The sequence below is a fragment of the Harpia harpyja genome, chromosome 7 (assembly GCF_026419915.1).
Source record: "Harpia harpyja isolate bHarHar1 chromosome 7, bHarHar1 primary haplotype, whole genome shotgun sequence".
In the NCBI taxonomy this organism is placed as follows: Eukaryota; Metazoa; Chordata; class Aves; order Accipitriformes; family Accipitridae; genus Harpia; species Harpia harpyja.
This window is the reverse complement of record NC_068946.1, coordinates 34,878,529-34,898,824: the sequence shown is the minus strand read 5'-3', so window position 1 is coordinate 34,898,824 and position 20,296 is coordinate 34,878,529. Positions and strand designations below refer to the sequence as shown.

At 40.1% G+C, this 20,296-nt stretch overlaps 1 protein-coding gene across 11 annotated transcripts in view; it reads left to right on the top strand.

Annotated features, from left to right (window-relative positions):
- The first annotated feature begins 9,906 nt into the window (after window positions 1-9,906).
- The window catches only part of MYO3B (myosin IIIB), a 213,454-nt gene continuing 203,064 nt past the window's right edge, over window positions 9,907-20,296 (top strand). For 4 of the 11 annotated variants that reach the window (XM_052793195.1, XM_052793194.1, XM_052793193.1 and 1 more), the window contains exons 1-3: window positions 10,029-10,550; window positions 15,934-15,999; window positions 16,209-16,248. In XM_052793195.1, coding sequence (XP_052649155.1) covers window positions 15,993-15,999; window positions 16,209-16,248 — 47 coding nt within the window. In that variant the 5' untranslated portion in view covers window positions 10,029-10,550; window positions 15,934-15,992. Of the gene's footprint in view, window positions 10,004-10,027; window positions 10,551-15,933; window positions 16,000-16,208; window positions 16,249-20,296 lie in introns of those variants that run through there. The other 7 variants (XR_008236070.1, XR_008236069.1, XM_052793198.1 and 4 more) reach the window with 5 other exon arrangements.

Below are 20,296 nucleotides of genomic sequence, written 5' to 3'. Positions count from 1 at the left end.
AGTTGAGAAACTGTACTTCTGGGAAAACCGTGCTTGATCATCTTTTCTGTCAAATCTGTTTCTGGAATAACTATTACTTCAATTTGATGAATGTGTATATATATATGTATTAAATTTTTCCTTTTCTTTTGACCTTTGAGAAATTTGGTGAAACAGTCTTGTTTTGACCTTGACCTTTGGATAATAGTGTCTTTTAGTGGTGGCCTGAAATTTTCAATTCATATTTTCATCACCTCTGCAGTAGGAATCTTGCATAACTGACAGTATTTCACAAGCAAATGACATTTTTCCTTTAAAAAGAGGATCTTTTGCTATAGTATCCAACAAATCTTATTCTCTACTTCAGAATCCCATGGGATCAGTCTGGGCTGTGTGTATAGCTGCCAGAGGAGACAGCTAGTTTTGTGCTGATGTTGATATGATTTAGATGTAATTTTCATCTAACCCAGATTCTGCAGTCCTGCTTTTCACTTTCTTTTCTCAGAGGTGGGGGTAATGATGAATGGAGCCTGTCTGAGGATTAGCTTAGATAAGAATGAAATTATGCTGTCTGCAAAGTAAGAAAACCACAGGAATGAGCTGACCCAGCGTATGGAGGTTCACAGCTCTCAATTATCAACTGCGGGATATAAGCGAGTGCATGTAATCTGAGGAGGCTGGCTCTATGTGACAATTTCTGTTGTGTGGACTGCTGCTCACTACAGTCAGTGAGATGACTACTGCTGGTCTGAAGGCCATACTACGTGAATGCCTCCTTCTGGTAGGGTGTAGTGCCGCCAGCACCTACTCATGTTTTCTCAGATGGGCAGTTGTTTGCCTGCGAGTGCTCTTGACACTGAGAAGAGCCCCAGCTGCTGCGGGTTCAGCCTTGTGACTTACCCTGCCTCTTCTGCCACTATGATGTCCTGTCACTGCAGTTGCAATCCTGCTAGGTTGTACTAGCTATTAATTCCTGGAAATGGATGTCCTTAAATAGGAAAAGCATATTCTCAGTGAAGTCAAACACTGCATGAATACTCAGCTGTATAAATGGGCCAGGATGTTTTAGTAAATTAAAAAATCCTTTTAATTGATAGCTTTTAATTTTTTTTATTCACTGTATCATTTGTACTTTCTTAGCACTAATAATATTCAGGAGATTTAATGCCACATGCTTCAAATATTGTGTTTCTTTGAAATACTGAGAAAGCAAAATTGAATTTCATTAAATAAATGATAGTTTCAAAAAGCTAATCTTACTACCCTGAAACATGATTTTTGCAATGTATGCTTTTGCATGGTACAGGAAAATGTGTGGAAAAAAACCCCACTCTTTTGAAAAGTGTTTTAAATTTAGCTCTGAGTCCCAGTTAAAATGTCTCAAAATGAGCTTTCATGAAAGTACCATTATTTAAAAAGCCATTTCCTGTAATTCTGTCATTTGATGTAGAGCAGGCTGGTCTCTTAATTTGTGAAAACAGGAGCTGGTTCCATGGAAACCCCTCACATCATTGAATGATTGACTACCCAATAAACAGCTTATTATTCCTTTTGTCTTTATCCCTTGTATGTACCACATGGATGGTAAACGTTTCCATTTGCACTGAGTGTGGAGAAAATGTTTTAAGGACTGGAGTTAATTTTTTTTTTCTTTCTTCCATTACATGCTGTCATGGAGCAGGAATTTTCTGGGAGAAAACTGTTTTCCTGTAAAATCAAACTCCCTCAGTCAATTTCTTATGCTGCCCATAATGTCTGTATTATTTTAGCTACTGGAATTGCTTACATCACCTGTTGTCTAATACATTTCCCATCATAGGACTGCTTTCAACTCATGACTACTAAACTTTTTAATAGTTTTGACTGAAAATTATTGTGCTGGGCTTATTTCTCATGGTTGAATTTTTAATTTTTTTAACGTTTCAACAAAAAAAAGCAAGATACCTTTCAGACATTAAAACTGGAAAAAACCCCAAACGTATTGCTTCCTTCATTTTAACAACAGTTTTTCTAAGTATTGGGCATATCTACTGCCTCTATGCTTTGGCCTTAAATGTGGTGACTAAATGTGTATGGGTCACATGTTAAAGTAGAATGGAACTGTGTACTGAAGCACGGACCAAATCAGAACATGTTCTCGGGGATTACGTAAAAGTACTGGCAAATACCGAAAGCAGATAATGAGCCTCTGTTTTTCAGGTGTCAAGGAATATCCTTGCACCTGGCTCTTGAAGCCACTAATACAGTTTGCTGTGGGAAGTGTTGTTTTCCTTCTGTTTCTTTGAAAAGCTGGGGCTGTCTCCGTGTAATGCAGCCACGTTTTTCATGTCTTTGTTGTCTCCATATTGTATATGTAACTACCTTGTTTGTGTAGTATTCCACAACAAAAGAACCCGAAGACAGCTGGAGGGCCCCCTGCAACTGTATAACAATACTTTGCAAATAAAATTGCATTCTCTCAGAGCACTTTATGCAGGGATAGCCAGGGGGTACAGCTTGAAAACTAGTTTGTAGAGGCTGTGGCTGCTTTCTTGTTCTGTGGTGCTAGTCATTTTAGATTTGTTTAACATCAGCTTTGAAAACTTAAAATTAACTTAGCATCTTCTCAAGGTATCTCCACAGGCCCTAAAAGATACTGCCTGTGTTCTAGGACAACTTCCCATTGCTCTCGAGAGTTTAGCTAAGAGCTGCCGTTTTAATCTCAGAGATCACTGTAACAAGGTACGTGGTGAGAACCACTGGTGTGAAGTTATGTGTCATATAACTATAGACGTGCAGGTTTTGTTAAACTTAAGATTTTCAGGGCGGCTGAAGGGACTGTTAAGTATTGTTTCATTTAGGTTCTCTAGCTGTCCACTTCATTGTGTTGGTTTTGTCTCACACTTAACTTTTAAGCTCCTTTAAGACAGGTAACACCTCCTGTTTGTTTCAGTAAGTAAATCAAATAAGTGCTGCTTTATAATGGTAGATCAACTGGTGTTACAGCAATCCAGGTAGTAGATCTGCCATCATCAAAGAAATATAAATGTGCACACAGGACCTAAGTGAGATATGGCCCTTTCATGCTTCACTTTCGTGCTTTCTGCATGTTTTCATGCTTTGTTGCCTCCAACCTCAAATGTCACTCCTTCCCATGCAGATATTTTGGCAGTAATCAAAATCACCAGGAAACTAAAATTGGTTTGTTTCCCATAGTCAACCGTGACTCTGGACATAATGATACCTCTTCAGTATCTCTATATAATCTTTTTTTTTTTCCTGTCAGAAGCTGCTATCTCAAGAAACAAATACATTCTGAGAGTCAAAGATGCTTATTGCCTTTCATGAGTCTAGTGCTGTATTTGTACAATTGATACTTTCCAGCAAGTGATTGATGTCATTCAAATAACCTTCAGATACCTGGCTATTCAGAAATGGCTCATACTTCCACTTCATCCCTACTTGGATTGGGGTTTTTTGGTCACATAACTGATAATACCAAGATTTCATATGGAAAATTTTCCTTATACAAGGAAACAAGTGTTCAAAAAAAAAAAAACTAGATGGGTGCTATTTTAGTGACACATTTCACAGACTGGGATTCTTTGTGTTTAAATTGTGGGCAGAATTAGGCAGTATTACTCAGATTATTACCTATAATTTTACAATTCTTATCTGTCTAAAGAAACAAGTAAGAAATCCAAAACAATTTCAAGCTAAGGTACTACAGTAATGCTGCTCTTCTGTGTGAGTGTATTTCCAAGGATGCTGCAGTACATTTTTTCACTGAATGCTACAGAGCTGTGTTGCATCTGGTCCTCAGAAACACATGTCAAAAGACATATTACATCGGTGAATACCAACAAGGTGGTTCCCCTAGCAACAATAAATAGAAGAAAGCTCAGCCCATTCAAGTGATTTACCTTTGTAAGTGTGTGGCAGCAAAGATGGATTTTGAACACTAAGGGAGCTCATTAGCTGTAAGAAAAAAAGCAGCAAATAAAGAACTGTACATTTCTCTTACCCAGCACTACTATTTATTAGAATTGTATACAGTGTAGTTATTGGGAATTTGCATAGGATATTCTTAACATGAAATATCATCTCATTTTACTTTTTCCTTCTGCAGCTTTTAATTTTCTGTGCTGGGGGGGGCAATATGCTATATGTGGGAAGAGGGAAGGAGAAAGAACTTTGAGAAAGGGAAATGATTATTTGGATAAGTTCACCTTCCAAACTTACTAATAATGTACCACATACTTACTCAGGCCTAGAATTTGGGTGATATAGGCCATTCAGTGGTTCAGATGTTCATCCACTAAAGGTAAATTCAGAGATTTAAACATAATAATTATGCCAAGTCTGCCCAGCAATAATTCTTAATGTATCCATGAGAGGTGGTAATGGCACTCCAAGTCATATTACTGCTGCCTCTGTGAAGAAAGCTGTACAAAGCAAGACTAAGGACTACTCCTGGGAGCATCACACTCCAGCTCTGCAGAATAAAGGGTAAGTTTATGGTATTTGGGTAACCTGACCCATGTTGTGGAAGAGCTACACATTAGGTACTGCTAACTGTGGTACACATCGCTAGAATCTGTGTGGATCCTTCTCTTGGCAATTGGTATCTAGAATATACAGCATGTAGGCTCTTCTATGTGTATTGTTTGTTGTTGGCTTTTAAGTCCTCTGAGTCACCTCTCGTCTGCAGTTTAGAGCTGGGAATGAATCCAATATAATTCTAACTCCCTATAGTTCAGTGATGCTATTTACATTTCAGTGCTATCTCTACATCAGGCATTCTCTCTCCCCCCTTCTGTGTCCGGGCGTCTGCCTGAGGTCTGCAGTTTGTGCTTGTGATTTGTAAGGGTTGGACTGTGGTTATGTACCTTGCACTTTAGCCTTGGCTAGAACTGTTACATTGTTGAACTGCTTCTCCTGCTCTTTCCGGATGCAAGTGTAATTACTGTTTAATGCTGTGCTGCTACCTACACAGTTTTGCTGCACTTGTATAGTCCTTATCTGACTACACTGCAGCTGCTGGCTTCTAGTTTAAATCATCTTTGAATATATGCGTAAAGCTCCAATATTCTTCTCACTGCTTACGTTGATTTCAGAGGCAGTGGAATCCACTCTTACATTATTAACATTGCTGGTATTTCATTTCCTTCATTGCTGAAGTAATTTTTTAATGGATGTTCTCTCTCCTTTTCAGTCCCCTTTGCTGTTTTTTGCTTCGAATCCATGCCTTAAAACTCCTCAGTTGCTTTGCCATTGCTGTCCTCTGTATTCAAGTAATGCAGTAGTTTTGTATTCAGGATTTTTCTTCTACCAGTGCAAATGAGAACAAAACTACATGTCTCAGCTAGAGCAACCATCTGTATGCAAGTATGCACAGCTAGTAGCTGTCGTTTCAGACATCTGTTTAAATGAAAGCCTAACTGCAATAAGACCTTGGCTACTTAGACCCCTTGGACACAGCTAACTGTACCTGTACCTGCACATGTCCTGCTTTTCCTCTCAGGTGGTGAATGGGACAGGGGGCACTCTAGGACAGGAAGGGCTTTGGGATGAAATTATGATTTAGAGATGAGAACTCTGAACTGAAGCATTTTGCTTGCTCCAGGACAGAGCAGACAGACAGTCTGGGCTTTGGCTCAGCAGGCTGAGAATTGGCAGCTTTGTTTCCTTCAGGGGCCCTGATGTACACTCCTGCAGTCTAAGCCCTGACTTGGGACTGGAAAAGGGCTCTGGGACTCTCCCAGAGACCTATTAGAAATGACAGCATACCATGGTCTCTGCACACCTTATCCTTCCCTTTACCTTATTCTTTTGTTCTCAGAAATACAGCAACCCTACTCTTTAGGCAGAGATGCAGATGAGGGATGTATCAGGTAGGATGGGGGATGTTTCCATGTGAACAAAATACAACATGATTTGGAAGAGGAGGCAAGCACTGATGGAGGGAAGTCTTAGTGTGAGGTCTCCCTATTAATGAAGCAGAAGGCTGACAAACTCTTGAGGTAAGAAAGGGATGTGTAGAACTGGTTGAACCACAGAGGTTTTTATGTTTGTTTTCTCTAAGACAGTGGCAACCTTTGAACAAGGTGCATTCACATTTATTTAAAAGCTAAGAAAGGAAAACTGAAGCAGCACCCACATGACCTGGTAGGAAAAGACAATATGACACAATACACATTAGCTCAGATACTTAAGAGTTCAGTGCTGTATCCATATTTGCATAGCCGGAATTTAAAACTGCCTTAAGATTTTCACGGTAGTAGTACACATTTCAGCAGTGTCCTTAGAGTCTTCAGCAACTGTTTTTTTTCCCTTTCAGCAAACCCGTTTAGTATTATTACATTAACTTCTGATTCACCAGTGTTTATGATGTGTGTAGGTTAATGCAATCATGCATTCTGTTTGTAATCACAAGTTCATCTCCGGGCAAAGAAAAATGCGCACAGAGATGAACAGGTATTTAAAAAGCATGAGGACCTCCTGACTTTTAAAGGGATCTACTGTAGTGAATAATGTTTGTGTATATCCATTTAAATAAGATTTTAAGATTATAAATCAGGGTAAGACAGTGCATCTCAACTTTTTAATTGCGGAAGGAGTAGGTTCCATTATAATGATATGTTTTATGATTAAAATACTTCCATTTATAATTTGTTGGTTACATATTTCACTACAAGTCAATACTGTATGTCAATTTAAACATTAACAAATTCACAAAATACCCCACCTACTTAATGTTTAGCAACTGAATGCTTCCATAGAATGTACTTCGGAAAAGCTCATCAGGTAAATACTGTAGACTATTTACTACCTAAGAAATGCTCCATTCCCATTCAGTTCTTGAGGCTATAGCATTTTATAACATTTCATTTAATAATAGCTTTTCACCTTTTGGCATCTAGCCATGGCCATGCAAATGACAAATTACTTAATTTTCAAATACAGTCTAAAGAAAAACTAGGAATGGCTTGATCTCTCACTGAGCTGGCATTAGTAGAGCCATTGTATAATGGGTCAATTATCACTCCACATGTAACCAGAAATATTACAACAATTAAGAGTTGCTCTTTTCTACCTGAGATTTGCAAGCAACAACAAAAAACAATGACTGCGCTTAAATATGGCTTGTTTCGGTTTGGCTGCAGGATAAGCAATGTTCATGTAAATTGCAGTTTAGGATTGACACTCTTCCTATTACTGCAAACAGTTACATTAACAGCCTGATTGCTAACAAAGACAGACCTTTGAAGTGCAGGTGCCAGTAAAGAACATGACTAAAAAGAAACCAATTCCTCTAACCTGTGTAACATTACAAAAATGGAAGAGTTATGTGATCTGAAATTTGTTCCTGCTGAAATGGGCAAGTTAGAATTAAGATAAGGGGTTGGGGGGGGTTGTTTCTTTCTTTTTTTTTCGTTATTTTAAATTACAATTAATTAGCTGCCTTTTCAAATTCCATATTATGGTATTTCTGTGATTCGTGGATGACTCTGTTGGCAAGTTGTGAATTCCAGTTGTACTTACAAAGCCATTGCAATGAAAATTGCTGCACCATGGAAGACCATTGTCTGTTTGGAAATCCACCACGGCATCTGAAGTCTGTAAGCATACCACTCATGTAGCTCCAATACAGTGTAGTTACCCATCATGACTGTACCCTGACTGGAAACAGGTATGTTTGAACAGGCTGGCAGTGTTTGGAAAAGCCATTCTAGCTGGCCTGCAAGGACCTAGTGAAAAGGGAGTGAAAAACCATCAGCATCAGAAATAAGCAAGCAGGCACAAGAGAAATATAAACTCAAGAGATTGAAATAAAGAAGATTTAAGATATAAATGAGCTTTTGTAACAGAGCTCAAGAAGGTCTAGATTGTATAAGCCAAAATTATTTAGTGATAATTGAGGAAATTTCTATGGTTCAAAAACCAACATATGAATCTGGGAGAAATCTGCGACTACTCAGAGCTTCTAGATTCTGATTCTAAAAGAATTCTTGACAATACTGAGGGAAAAGGTGCAGAATAGTGCCTGTAGATGTTATTTCTGCTTGAATCTAGGTGTTTCTTGGGTAACTTGATAAAGAACAATGACATTTTAGAACCTTATGCACAACTGATAGGGATGTTTTAAAGTATGTTACAACTTCTGTAAACTGAGGGCATGTAGGATTAAACATTTGGATCCCACTTGGACAAGCCTGTTGATTGTCCAACAGGGTCAGCTTGACCAGGTGTGTGTCTATATTACTATTTACTGTCTATGTTACAATTTGTTGTTATAGTGTTTATATAATCCTGTATACTACAGGATTTTACAACTGCAGACAACCAGAGAAAATAATGGCTTGCGATGAAGACTTTGTATACTCCAGTGTACAAAAATTCAACAAAACAACAATAGTATGAAATGGAGCACTGCTCAGCAAAACTTCTGGAGACTCTTGTATCCCCTCAGTTTCCTTCTAATGTTGTCATGGACTAAATTCAGAGAAAACGCATAGGATTTACATTTCCTGCTGACCATCTGAATCAACGTTTGGCTTCAGTTACTTTCAGTTTTGATAAAGCATTATCTTGATGTAATTTACTAGAATGTGGATGCTAGAAAGAAAATGTGTGTCTATAGGATTACAAAGCACAGAGTTCACTAATCAAGAGAAAGGTAAAAAAACCCTACTGTACTTTGGCCAGAATGATGACAATTCACTGTCAGAAACTACTGCCTTGTTAAAACAAAACTGGCACAGCAATGGATAAAGGTGGTGCTGGAAGAGTTTTGTGGAGAAATGCCATTGCTCCTCTGTCTTTAAAGTTTGCATCTTAAATACACATGAAAATATATATGGATATAAAGCCCTCCTCGTCATTTTTTAATTAAGATTACTTACAGACTACTTGCTAAGTTAAATACAGATGAGAACGGATCTAGTGCTTTCATATTTGAAGGGCTACTGGATGCTGTGGAGTGAGTCAGACCTCACTGAAGCTGATGAATATAGCAGTTGCTCTTTATTTGTAACAAATTAAATTAGAATGATAGGAATTGTCACCCAAAACACAGCCGCCGGGGCAAGGCTGATCAGAGCCCAACAGCGTGTTTCTGACTACAAAAATAGAGATCTGCTTATCCTATGGATCAGCATGTCTCATTATATGAGACAGATACAATTAAAAACTCTGTGGAAGAAGCAGAGGGTGGTCATGATGAGCTGGCAAAATGCTTCCAGAGAGATTGCTACAGAAAGCTGAGTAAGAAGGAGCCTTGTATGATGTGCTCACTTGAAAAAAGCACTGCCATGTTGAGCAAAGGACCAGCCTCCCATTTCTTTCTCTGAGATTTTTTGTAAGCAAAGAAGTGTTTAAGAGAAACATCTACCTGAATTTATTCTCATCAGGCAACCAGAAACAACCTGAAAAATGGCTAAACCAATAAAGGCTAATAGTTATAAAAGGAGAAGCTCAAAGATGGGGGGAGTCCTCCACGCTCACTCCCACAGGGGGAGAAGTGCTTTATAAAATAATTTCCTCCACCAGGACCCATTTCTCAGAGCACAGATGGAGCTGCACTCGCAATTCATTGTTCTGGACAATAAACCGAAGGCACAAAGACAAGTGAGGCGTTTAGTTTCAGTGAAAGCTATTTAACACTGACTATGCATATATAGGCATTAATTTTATTTCTTGCTCCTAACTACTTCTTTAAAAGCTCACTAACCATTACTCTTCTTTTCGGTGTTTAACCGGCCTTTTCTGAGAGACCTCGGCCCTTCCCCTCCGGGCGTGGCGCTGCCCTTCGCAGGGAGCAGCGATGACCGCGCCCGCCCTGAGGTAGCCGCGCGCGCCGCCACAGCCGCGCGGCGCTGCCTGACAGGACGTGGCGCCGCCCCCGCCTCCAGCAAAAGCCTGGGCCGCTCCCGCCGCCTCGGTGCACGGCCCGGGCGGGGCGGAGCTGTCCCGGCTCCTCAGCTGTGCCTCGTTGCATACCGTCTCTCCCTGTGCCGGCGGGGTGAGGCTCCGCTCCCACCAGGTCTCCGGCCCTGCGGGGCTGCACCGCCGCCGTGTGGGGTGGGGGTCGTGCCTCAGCGGAGAGGGGCTTCCAAATGGCGGTCGCTATTTGCCTCGCAGTCCGCTGGCGCTCGGAGCCGGGCAGGGGCCGTCACCTCTCTGAGGGAGTCGGTGCCGGCAGGGCTCGTCGCTAGCGCCGGGAACTTGTCTTTTCCCCGAGACCCAGAGAAGTCTGCTCTCAGCCCCGGGGATGGCGGCGGGGAGGGGAGGGATGGCGACCTCTGCCCCGCTGACAGGCCGTGGCGCCCGCTGCGCTGAGGTGGGGGTCGTGGGCTGCCTGGGGCCCGCTTGTGCGGCTGAGGCTGTGCGGGTACCCAGCCTCTGCAGGTGGCCATCAGCTGTACCTATTTTTCCAAAATCTATAGGTAAGCAGTACTCAAACAGAAAAAAATCTCCATGATTAAATGATTAAAAATGGCAGACGATACTACAAGGCAAGAAGTAAGTAGGCGTGACACAGGATTCAGGCACATCGGGACAAAGCCGTGAATAACTGAAGAAAAGTCTCTGTAAGTTCCCTGAATACCAAAGTAGACCTGGCTCTAGTATATAGTACTTTAAGCGACCTACTAGTAACTAGTGAACCATAATAGACATTGCCAATACTATAATATTTGATAAATTCCTTTAAGCAAATATATGTGTCCTTTTCTCCCTCCCTGGTACATACAGGTATGCAATTATTAACAAAAGAAAGGAAGAGGTACCGTCATCCGTAGACAATACTGTGCAGAAATCAAGAAGAGACTAGCTTGAAACGTCTTTCTAGTTATTTCTCTGAAGCAGTGCATTTAGTTCTGTGTAAATACAAAATATTTTTTAATTTTAATATTTAAAAGTTAGGTTTTTTCACTTTTTTCTCCCCTTTAAATCTCCACTCTGGAATTCCGATTTCACTGCACTGTGAGAACCAAGGATCAGTGTTTTGTTCTGAGGTATTTTGAAATTATTAAGTGGGAAACTATGTTCTTGTACAGAAATTTATGTTAGTATGGAGATGTATAATAATACTGATTCAGTGTCAGCAAATCAGATGTAGTTACTGAGGATTTTCTGGTAAAAGCAGTGAATTGGTTATATTTTAACCTACTGTGGAGTCTTGTGGAACGTGTTCTGAAAATACATGGAATCCCTTTCTTAGATGCTTTTTGTACCCCCAAATTGAAGTCCAGCTCAGTTCTTAATGTGCAATTTCAAACTGTAATGCATGTATTTTTCTGACATTATATTCTTTGATCCTCTAGTGTTTATCCAAGTTGCTGTAAATTATTGACATTGTAGCACATAAAGTAAAAATAGAAGAGTTCACCCAAGTTTTATTTCAAAAATAAAAATGTGACTTGAACCAAGCAAAGCTATTTTTCTCCTGGGCTAAGATTTTCATATGGTAGTCTGGCTGGAAGGCAAGGTCGATACAGATCTCTAAAAGCTTCAGACCCTTTTAAAATGGAAGGTCAGTTTAAGTGCAAATGGATCATTTGGGAAACAGGGAAAATATGAACTTCTGTGCTGGTACTTGCTGCTCCATGGTGTTCCACGGCTAGGAAGCTGTAGCAACATTATCTGCAGCAATACATTTGTGCAGGTTGGAGAGTGAGGGCCGCTGTGTGGTTCCTTCCTCAGAATGTTGTGCTACCCTGTCGATGTATGTGCAGAGTAAGTGATTTATCCGGTACCATCTAAAATCCTTGATTAGAAGAAATATTGTACCTGTATTATTGACTTCCTGACTGCAGGGAAGAGAGATTTAGTGAGCAGCGCAGTGGCTGTTTGGTTGCTTTAAGAGCTGCCAGGACCAGTTTTGCAGTGTTTTTGCCAAATGCATTCAGAATAAAAAGTTCATTGGACAAAGACAATGATTCTTGCTGTCCTAATGCCTGGAGAGGCTCACTAACAAGGGGCTCCTGAGCACGGGCTTGTCTGAGGAAGAGAAACATTTTGTGTCGCAAAAAGAGAAGTTACTGTCTTTACCAGTCTTCTGCCACTGAGGAATTGGAGGAGAAGGGAATAATGAACAAAGTGCTGATGCACTGCGCAGTGCTTGAGGGTAATCAAAGAACATTCATGTTTAGGGAGGGGTTTTGAAGTACTGAAAATTATGGTATTGATTTGCTTTTGTTCTGCTTAAAAAAATGGTTGGTGGGGTTTTTTGTTGTGTTTTTTTTTTCCCTAGCCCTAGTTTTAAGCTGTCATCTGAACACACTTAGTGTGTGTGATACATTGTGTGTCTGTAGTTCCATGCATTAGTTCTTACAAACTTCCCTTCCCTAGAGGTGAGTTCTAGTGATCTAACCCAAGGAAATATAAGGGAGGAGAAAGTAAGGTGAGAGGATAGCCTATGGATCAGCAACAGAAAAGGAGAAGGGGAAAAAAAGCCTCATACAAACCCTGAGCATAACTGGCCAGGTGAGCGCTATACTTTTTACCAGTCTATTCTACAGCTGAACTTCAGTAATGTAGAGCCAGAGAACAGAAAGGCACCTTTGGCTTGGTTGTTTCAGGGAAGTTGGGAATGCTCTGCACCTGCAGGAACAATCACCACGTCAGTCAGTAGGAATTCTTCTTTTGTTCTTGCTACTGTTTAATTTGTTTTCACGAGATTGAACGGAGCTGTACTGCAGTAGAATAAGCAAGCTGTGGTATTTCTGGCAATCATCCAGGACACAAGTTCAGAGTGGGCATTTTTAGTAGAGACTCCTGCATTACAGACTAAAATATGGACCCACATTCCTCATAGTGCTAACAGGAGGAATCAAATATGTGGACTCATTTGCTGTGATGGATTATCACTGTGCTGTTTGATAAAACCATGTAGCTCCTAAAATGGGGAGGGGAGATAGGAAGAAGGTAAGGGAGCTGTAGCAGGAGAATCTAAAGGACAGAAAAGTGCACAATGAAGGTGGTGGTCACCCAAGGAGTTACAGTGTGCAGCTGAGGAAAGCACCTGTTCTGCTCTTTGTGGAAAGTGGGGAGACTCCTCTGGAGGTAGAAATGGAGAAGGAGCAACTATCTAAAGCATGAAATCAGTCTCCTGCTACTTCTGTCCTAGCTTGTCCTGCCTTTCGTGCATCTTTCACATCTTTGTACAGCTCTCGTTTTGGGAGTTGGACAAGTGATATAAATAGTGGGGAAAGCATGGTTTGTCTGGAGTGATGAGATGTGACTGATTTGTGTGGCACTTCAGCAAAAGGAAACCCCACAATGAACCTTATGCAGCATTAACAAAGGAAGGCCTTGGGATTGATGTGCCACACCAGAAACCTGAAAAATAACTTGATAAACTGTCGTTGTTTAATTGTGCAAAATTTCTGCAAGGAATTTTCCCCACTCTGGGGAAGAGAAGTTCTTTGAATAATGCATTGTGTAAGGCCGTACACGCTTTCCTTGTGTCAATGCTGGAAAGCTGGATGGCTGTGGCTAGAATGCCATTACTCTGGGATAAATGTCTGACAGTGTAAGGCTGAGCTTTCCCATCTGAATGCTGCACAGCAGGCAAGAAGCTCTGCTGAACACAGCTGAGAATTGGCCTGTGGTAATGGCACATTGATGAGGGGGGAGGAAGTATAAGATTTTTCATTCTTTGCTGCTGCTTTGTAAGGAACAAGGCATGTCAGTAGCCTCTTGCTGGCTGGTCCTCTTTTTCTCCGCCCCTCATCCAGTTGTTCCTTCCTCAGGCGCTGACTGTACCCTGCTGTGTAGAGAGGGAGTACTGATATTTTATGTGGAAAAAGGAGATGTTTGCAGAACTACACATTTGAAAACACTGGACTGAGTTAATTTTACAATGTTTCTAATGAAATAGAAGAAAATTCAGGAAAACGAATGCATCTCCTGACGTAGCATGATACGAATTAATAAAAAGAGTAGCTTTTAGTAGTAGAGCACGTATGAGATACAAATATCTCAAAATAAGGGAAGAGTTAAAGCTAATACATGTCCTTTTGCATCTTTCACTGTTCCTCTGCCCTTGTACCCACTACTTTCTTGGTCAGAATATCAAGAGAAAGTATAAGACTAGGGCAAACGGATCTTTGTTTGCCTGCCTATCCTGATGGCAGGATTATGGTTGATGACAATTAAAGTAGATGGAGTCAATTTTCTTTTCTTTCTTCCTGTGCTGATGGTAGCATACTGACTGTGGAGAGAGGTGCATTCGGTACACTGGTGAATGTGTTCAGCCCACCTGAGATAATGGCATAATTACTGCTATGACTGTATTCAGGCAGCTGTTTGTCTAACGTTCTGCATGGAGACTATACTTTTTGGCTTTGCGTGGACCTTTCTCACCTTACACACAGTTTCCATGATTCACAAGAAAATCCCATCTCCTTCAGTCTCCTGGTCACACCACTACTGCAGCAGAAACAACAGGGAATCATTTACCCCTCCAATTCACAGAGCAATGCTTGCACTAAGCCCCAGAGATTTCTGTGGCAAGCAGCCTGAAACACTTGAAAGGGATGTAGTTTCCAGGGCATCGGTGTTCATGGCTGAAAGCTTCAACAATATATTAAGCTGGGCATTTTGGTGAAAAAAAGATCTGCTTGTATTTAATCTGAGTTGAATTACTATTCCCACATTGTGTGCAGTGACTGAAAATTATGTATTCAATAGCAAGGTCGACTCTGTAAAGCAGATGGCACCTCTGTTAATAAATATATACTTCCTGCCTTGTATTTAGGTGGGTTTTATTCATAGAAGACAGGAACTAATTGTCCATCTTCGTGTCTAAATGCGAGAGCCAGCCACTTGACTTTTGGCTTCCTGAGATTCAAACCTAGAGGAGTTCAGAGCGGGGTATAAGAAAGAAAGGTGAATTCCAAGTGGGGGGAGGTACTTCAGTGGAGTAAGCAAGTTAAGGCCCTCAGTCCCAGTTTCACAGGGGCACCATGCAGACAAAGAGAGTTTCCGATATGACCTTTTCCTTTGTGATGCCCCCTTCTGGGCTCCACATGCTGGTCCTACTTTCTTATTGTTCTGAATGTCAGTTTAAATGTCCAACTTCCATGTGGATATTCACATTTGAATACTTAAGATGAGTCCTGTGTCTCCCACCCCTAGAATTAAGAACCTAGGATTTAGATGGAGCAGTGTGAAGTGTCTGAATAGATAATGTCATTTTCTGAATGCTGTCCTAGTCATTGGTGTCTGCTGCATGGCATTGCAAGTAATAATAATAATTCTGCAGAACAGAATACAGAGCAACTAGAAGATTCTCTCTTGAGAAATTGATGTCAATTTTTCCTTTCATCCTGGCGAGGTTTCCTATGTTGATTGGTACTTTATAATTGCTATCAGCAGTATCAAAAGATGCAAAGTTATGTAGAAGAAGTTCCAGCCTTTGCCCAGAAATCCATAGATTTCATTCCTGCTGTGCTGTGCCATATTCAAAGTTAATTGGATGACCCAATTTTAAACCTGAAATACTGTATGAACTTAGAGACTGTATCAGTGCAATTGTAAGTTGCTTGAAGAGCACATCTGTGGTCTTGGGTACAAAAACCTGGAGGCCAAAATACAGTATTGGAAGCACATTAGCAGTTAATGACTGAAAAGAGAGGTGGCCAGTGGAATAGGAATGTATACAACAACCATATGATAAAACCAGATATTTCCATTTTGGTCAAATTCTACTTTGTAAGAGACTGGTATGGAGGCAGTTTAAGGGACTGTGTTCATCATTCCCTTGCATTGCAATAAAGCATCATCCTGCTTCTTTCTATATGCTGTTTAGCGTTTGAAATAGATCAATTGAGCAAGAGTTCAGGAAACTTTTAAGTTCCCTTTACAGACTAAATCAGGCTGTAAGTTTTAAATTTCTGTTTCATTCATCATGTGCTTTTGAGACCTCCTCATGTTCTTGTTTAATAATTCAGCCTTTACCTGTTCTAGGTTTATTGCTCAGAGAGACAGTACCTTTTGCTGAGTCCAGCATATGGCCAACAGGAGCTATGTCAGGTAAGGAATGCAACCTTTAATTTTTCACCTTATTCTCTTTTGTTGTTAATCAGCTTTGGAATAGAACTATAGTGCATGCAGCTGGGTTTATGTATGTCAACAACTGTTAGCTCTGGTAGCCTGTTACTTTGAAACAGTTGGAGAAGTGCCAAAGATCTCAAGTGTCTTGAAGGCTGTCAAGCTTTTGCTTTTTATGTTTGTTGTTGCAGCAGCTGAGAACACAGCAAGTCCTGGAGCAAACTGGATTAGGTAAGAAAGAATTTTTAAACATCATCTTCTATGGCACCCTGGAGAAAAAAAAATGTATTGTATTTTTCTGACTTCCTTCCCATAAAATAGATAAGTCCTTGTCTCATTCTGCTAACATGTCATAATTATCTTACTGCTGGTCAGCTAGTAGCTGCTCTGCTTGCAGCTGTATTTCTTAACCTTTTCTTTTTTTCTTTCTCAAATAACGAAGTTAAAGCTATCAAGCTAGGCAAAACAGCTGACTCCTGATTTCATCATAATACCAAGAACATTGTGAAAAAGTTACTCACTGAGAACATGTAATTAAAAATGACGGTTACGAACTGTTGTTGCTTCTCAACGTGGCCTTCATACATTTGTAGCAGCACAGCTGTATTTGACTCAGGTTGCACTAAGAGTGTTAATTCCATTCACAAACATTCCCTAAGGGTAGAACTGCCCTTGGAATTGTGGGCTTGTTCAACCACTTCTCTTTCTACTGCTGTTCAGAAACTACTTGCTAGAGAGGCATTTGAACTGAGTGGTGCATGGCATGATGAAATACAGATCTCTGTGACTGGTAAAATTCTTAGTTATATTTATTAGGGAGCTCTTCAGCCTCATCTCTGAAAGAAAATACAGTGCTTAGTTTCTACAGGCCTTATCTGTTAGCTTCCTTCAAAAGAGTGATTGTTATAAATTGTACCTAAAAAGCTGCTAGTCTTGAGTTACGAGTTTGTAGTTTTGATGGTTTTGATGATGGGCAGTGCATACAGTATTGGACGAGGAATAAGCTTTTACAGCCTTGATACTATAAGAAAGACTGGATTGTGAAGAGTGCAGCCTGTACTGCTTTCATTTTAAGTCATGTCTGAAGAATTGACTCATGGTATACTTTCTCCTGCTTGGGTTCTTTGCGAAAAAAATAAAATGGTAGCTCTCTCTCTCGTCAGGATTTATGGCCCCATCAGTGTCAACCTATTGTGAAATGAAACCCAGGAATTTCATTATCAAAAATTTAAAAAAGAAAAATCAATTCACTGAGAATATTAATGCTGTAGGTAACACAGTTTCCAACTAAGGATTTACATATCTAAGTGTTAGCTCTTTAAAAAAAAGAAAAGTTCTCACATGAGATTCTTATGTATGTGTATAGTAACAAGAGTAGCTCTTTCTAAGTCATTGTGGTAATGGAGCTAATGACAAGACAGTTGGCACTGTCGTGCTAAGGTGATCTTCACTCTTGCAAGACAAAATATAGTTAGATTAGCACATTTTTGCAGAGATCCGCAGTTATCCATGTGTACAAAAGATTTGACTCCTGTTAGCCAGCAGATGCCTGTGTCCTTGACAAAGCTGTTTTTGCAAGATAGATATATCTATAGAATGCACAGTGATCTGTACTATATGCCGCAGTTTCCTCTCCAGAACGCTTTGTGACTTGCAAATATATAAACCTTTTTGGGACTAGGCGGAGGGTCTTGGCGTGTTACAATGATACCTGCTCTGGTAAGGCTGCCCTAAGGCCCAAGTGTATCAGATTGCCATAGTAAACCCTCTACTCTGTCCTTGACACAGTTCCAGCTCTACCATGGAGTCTGTACTGAACTTGTAGGTATGCAGTTGTGCCTTATCTTTGCTGCCTTCCCAGCCTTTCCTCTTTCTTACATTTGGACCCAGGTGTGCAAGTCTCAAATAGAACTTGCTAACTGCAGTCCTGCATCTCCTTGTTCCAGGTGTATGGCTTTCAGGAGAGAGAAGTTTTTGCAGAACAATTTAGGAGGACTGTGTCACTGATAAGCAGCATACTGTAAATGCTTTGGTAAAGGCTTTATAATATCCTGCAGTGGGGGAGGTATCCTGCAAAGGGGGAGGACACTTGTTTTACCATGGGCTGCTTGAGGCCAGCTGTAAGGCTGACACTAAATACAGATTTGAGAATCATATGGAAATGGTGTGTTGTGTGCAAAAATAGATTGGGCTCTTATTTAGGTATAAGAAGGTAGAGGCATTTCTGGCTTTTTTTTGTGGATAATGAAGAAGATAGGAATATTTAGGGAAAAGTTTCTTCCTGACATTGAAATCTGAAACAACAGAAAGTGCTGCTTAAAACTGTTTGAAAGAGTGCTGTCTCTGCTCTTTTTAATTTCCTGGGTAGGCATAGAACTAGAATAGTGATGCTGATCCCGAGGGGGATCTTGTCTTTATATTTGACTACTACTTGGAAAAAGAAAAATCCCATTCATTGTTTCATAAATATTTCCCTGCGCAGGCAGAATTTTACTAAACTCTGCCAGGTGGAGAGTTTCCTGATTCAGTGTTCTCTGCTACTTCTATCCTCAGCTTAGGCATTGAGCAGATGTCAGGAAAAGAGAGAAATGGTTTATGACAGTACAGCTATAAGAATAATTTCTTCTACTGTTCTTTGGTGACCAATACTGTTGCCAGTTCTTGTCTCTTCCATGGTCTCCCTACTTCTACTCTTTTCTGTTACGCAGCCTAACATGAACTGAAGGGTAGAAGGGAACTGTAGTTAATTTGGGCCTGAAAGACAGGCAGGGCTAGAGGTTTCAGAAACACTTCTTTCTTCAGGATCTCTCCTTTTTTTTTTTTTTTTTTTCTCTTCTCCTGAGTAAATGTATCCAGAATTATCTAATTGGCAGTAAATTTTAAGACAAAGTAAGAATTACTATAAACACAGAAAAAATGGAAATGGAGGAATAGCTTAGTGTGGTGCAATGATTTCCAGAGAAAGCATTGCCCCATAGGGTTAAGAGGGCCTGGGGGTCAGTCCACTGAACACACCAAGACTCTGGCTGGTAGAAAGTGGCTTGCTTTCAAATGCTCAGCAGCTCACCCCAGATTTTGTGGGATCTGTCATCTTATCAAGGCATTTGTTCTAAAAAACATTTTTTAACAGTTGTTCTCCATTATAGGCCCTTTTATTTAGAAAAAGAAGAAATTATTGGAAAGTTCCCTGTGCCGGTTATTGTGTACTTTTTAATACATTAACTTTGAGATGAGCCAGCAAAACCTGGAGGTATAGGGACAGCAGAAGCTGTTCTCCTTCAGGTTCCTATCTCTAAATATGTCAGCTAGGCAGTCTAGATACCACCTATGTAACCAATATCCAGTTACTTCACCTCTGCCATGGGACAATCCTGTCATGTTTGTAGCATGTCCAAACAATCTGTCATTGAGCCATTTGTTACATGGTTGCATTTGCTCTAAAGAATTGGTATAAAACCTGTTCTTAAAGGAAAAGAAAAAAAATTCAAAGCCCCATTTCTAGTATTGAAAGTATGTAATATTGTTGTTGCTACCAGTTTTCCTGGATGTATGGGGAATAAACTCTGACTAAGTGCGTTAAGCAGAAGGAGTAGTAAAAAGTGTAGAGTAGGATGGCAGTTTTCATGTCTCCTTGTACATTTTTCACGCTGTATTTTAAACTTACTGGAGGGCTGAATGATAGATGTGATTAATTCCATCTCACTTGTAAGAAGAGGGCATGTTTGGTGCACATCTTGTTGTATTCACTTGTTCTCTCATCGTTCTGTCAATAGTTACATGGATGATCTTTATATTTTGTGTGTAGTCTGTGAAATGGATATAAAGACCTGTCAGACTACCTTTTCTAATACATTTTCTTCTGAGGAAAAAAACCTAATATAAATGTCACCTGCAGTATGAGCAACTGTAGCAGATGGAGCATTGAATTAATGGCTCTGAGAGGCAAGCCAGGAAAGATTATGAGATGAGATAAATATGGTACATGATTCAAAAAATTTCCTGTGATTAAAAATGAGTTCAAGAAAGAAGATCAGGTCTTCAAAAAGTTACAGAATATTTAGAAGTCACCTATCTTTTGACCTTTTGGAAAAGTGTTAAAAAATCATTTGCAATTATGTTTATAGGGAAAATCCCCCATTAATTTAATTAAAAGGATATTTTTCAGCAGTGGGTCTTACATTCTTTTGTAACAAGTATTTTGAATATGCTGAAAGGAAGGGAGTTTGCTTATAAAATATATGTGGTATAATGCCTCATGTTTTGTGGCAAGATCACTAAC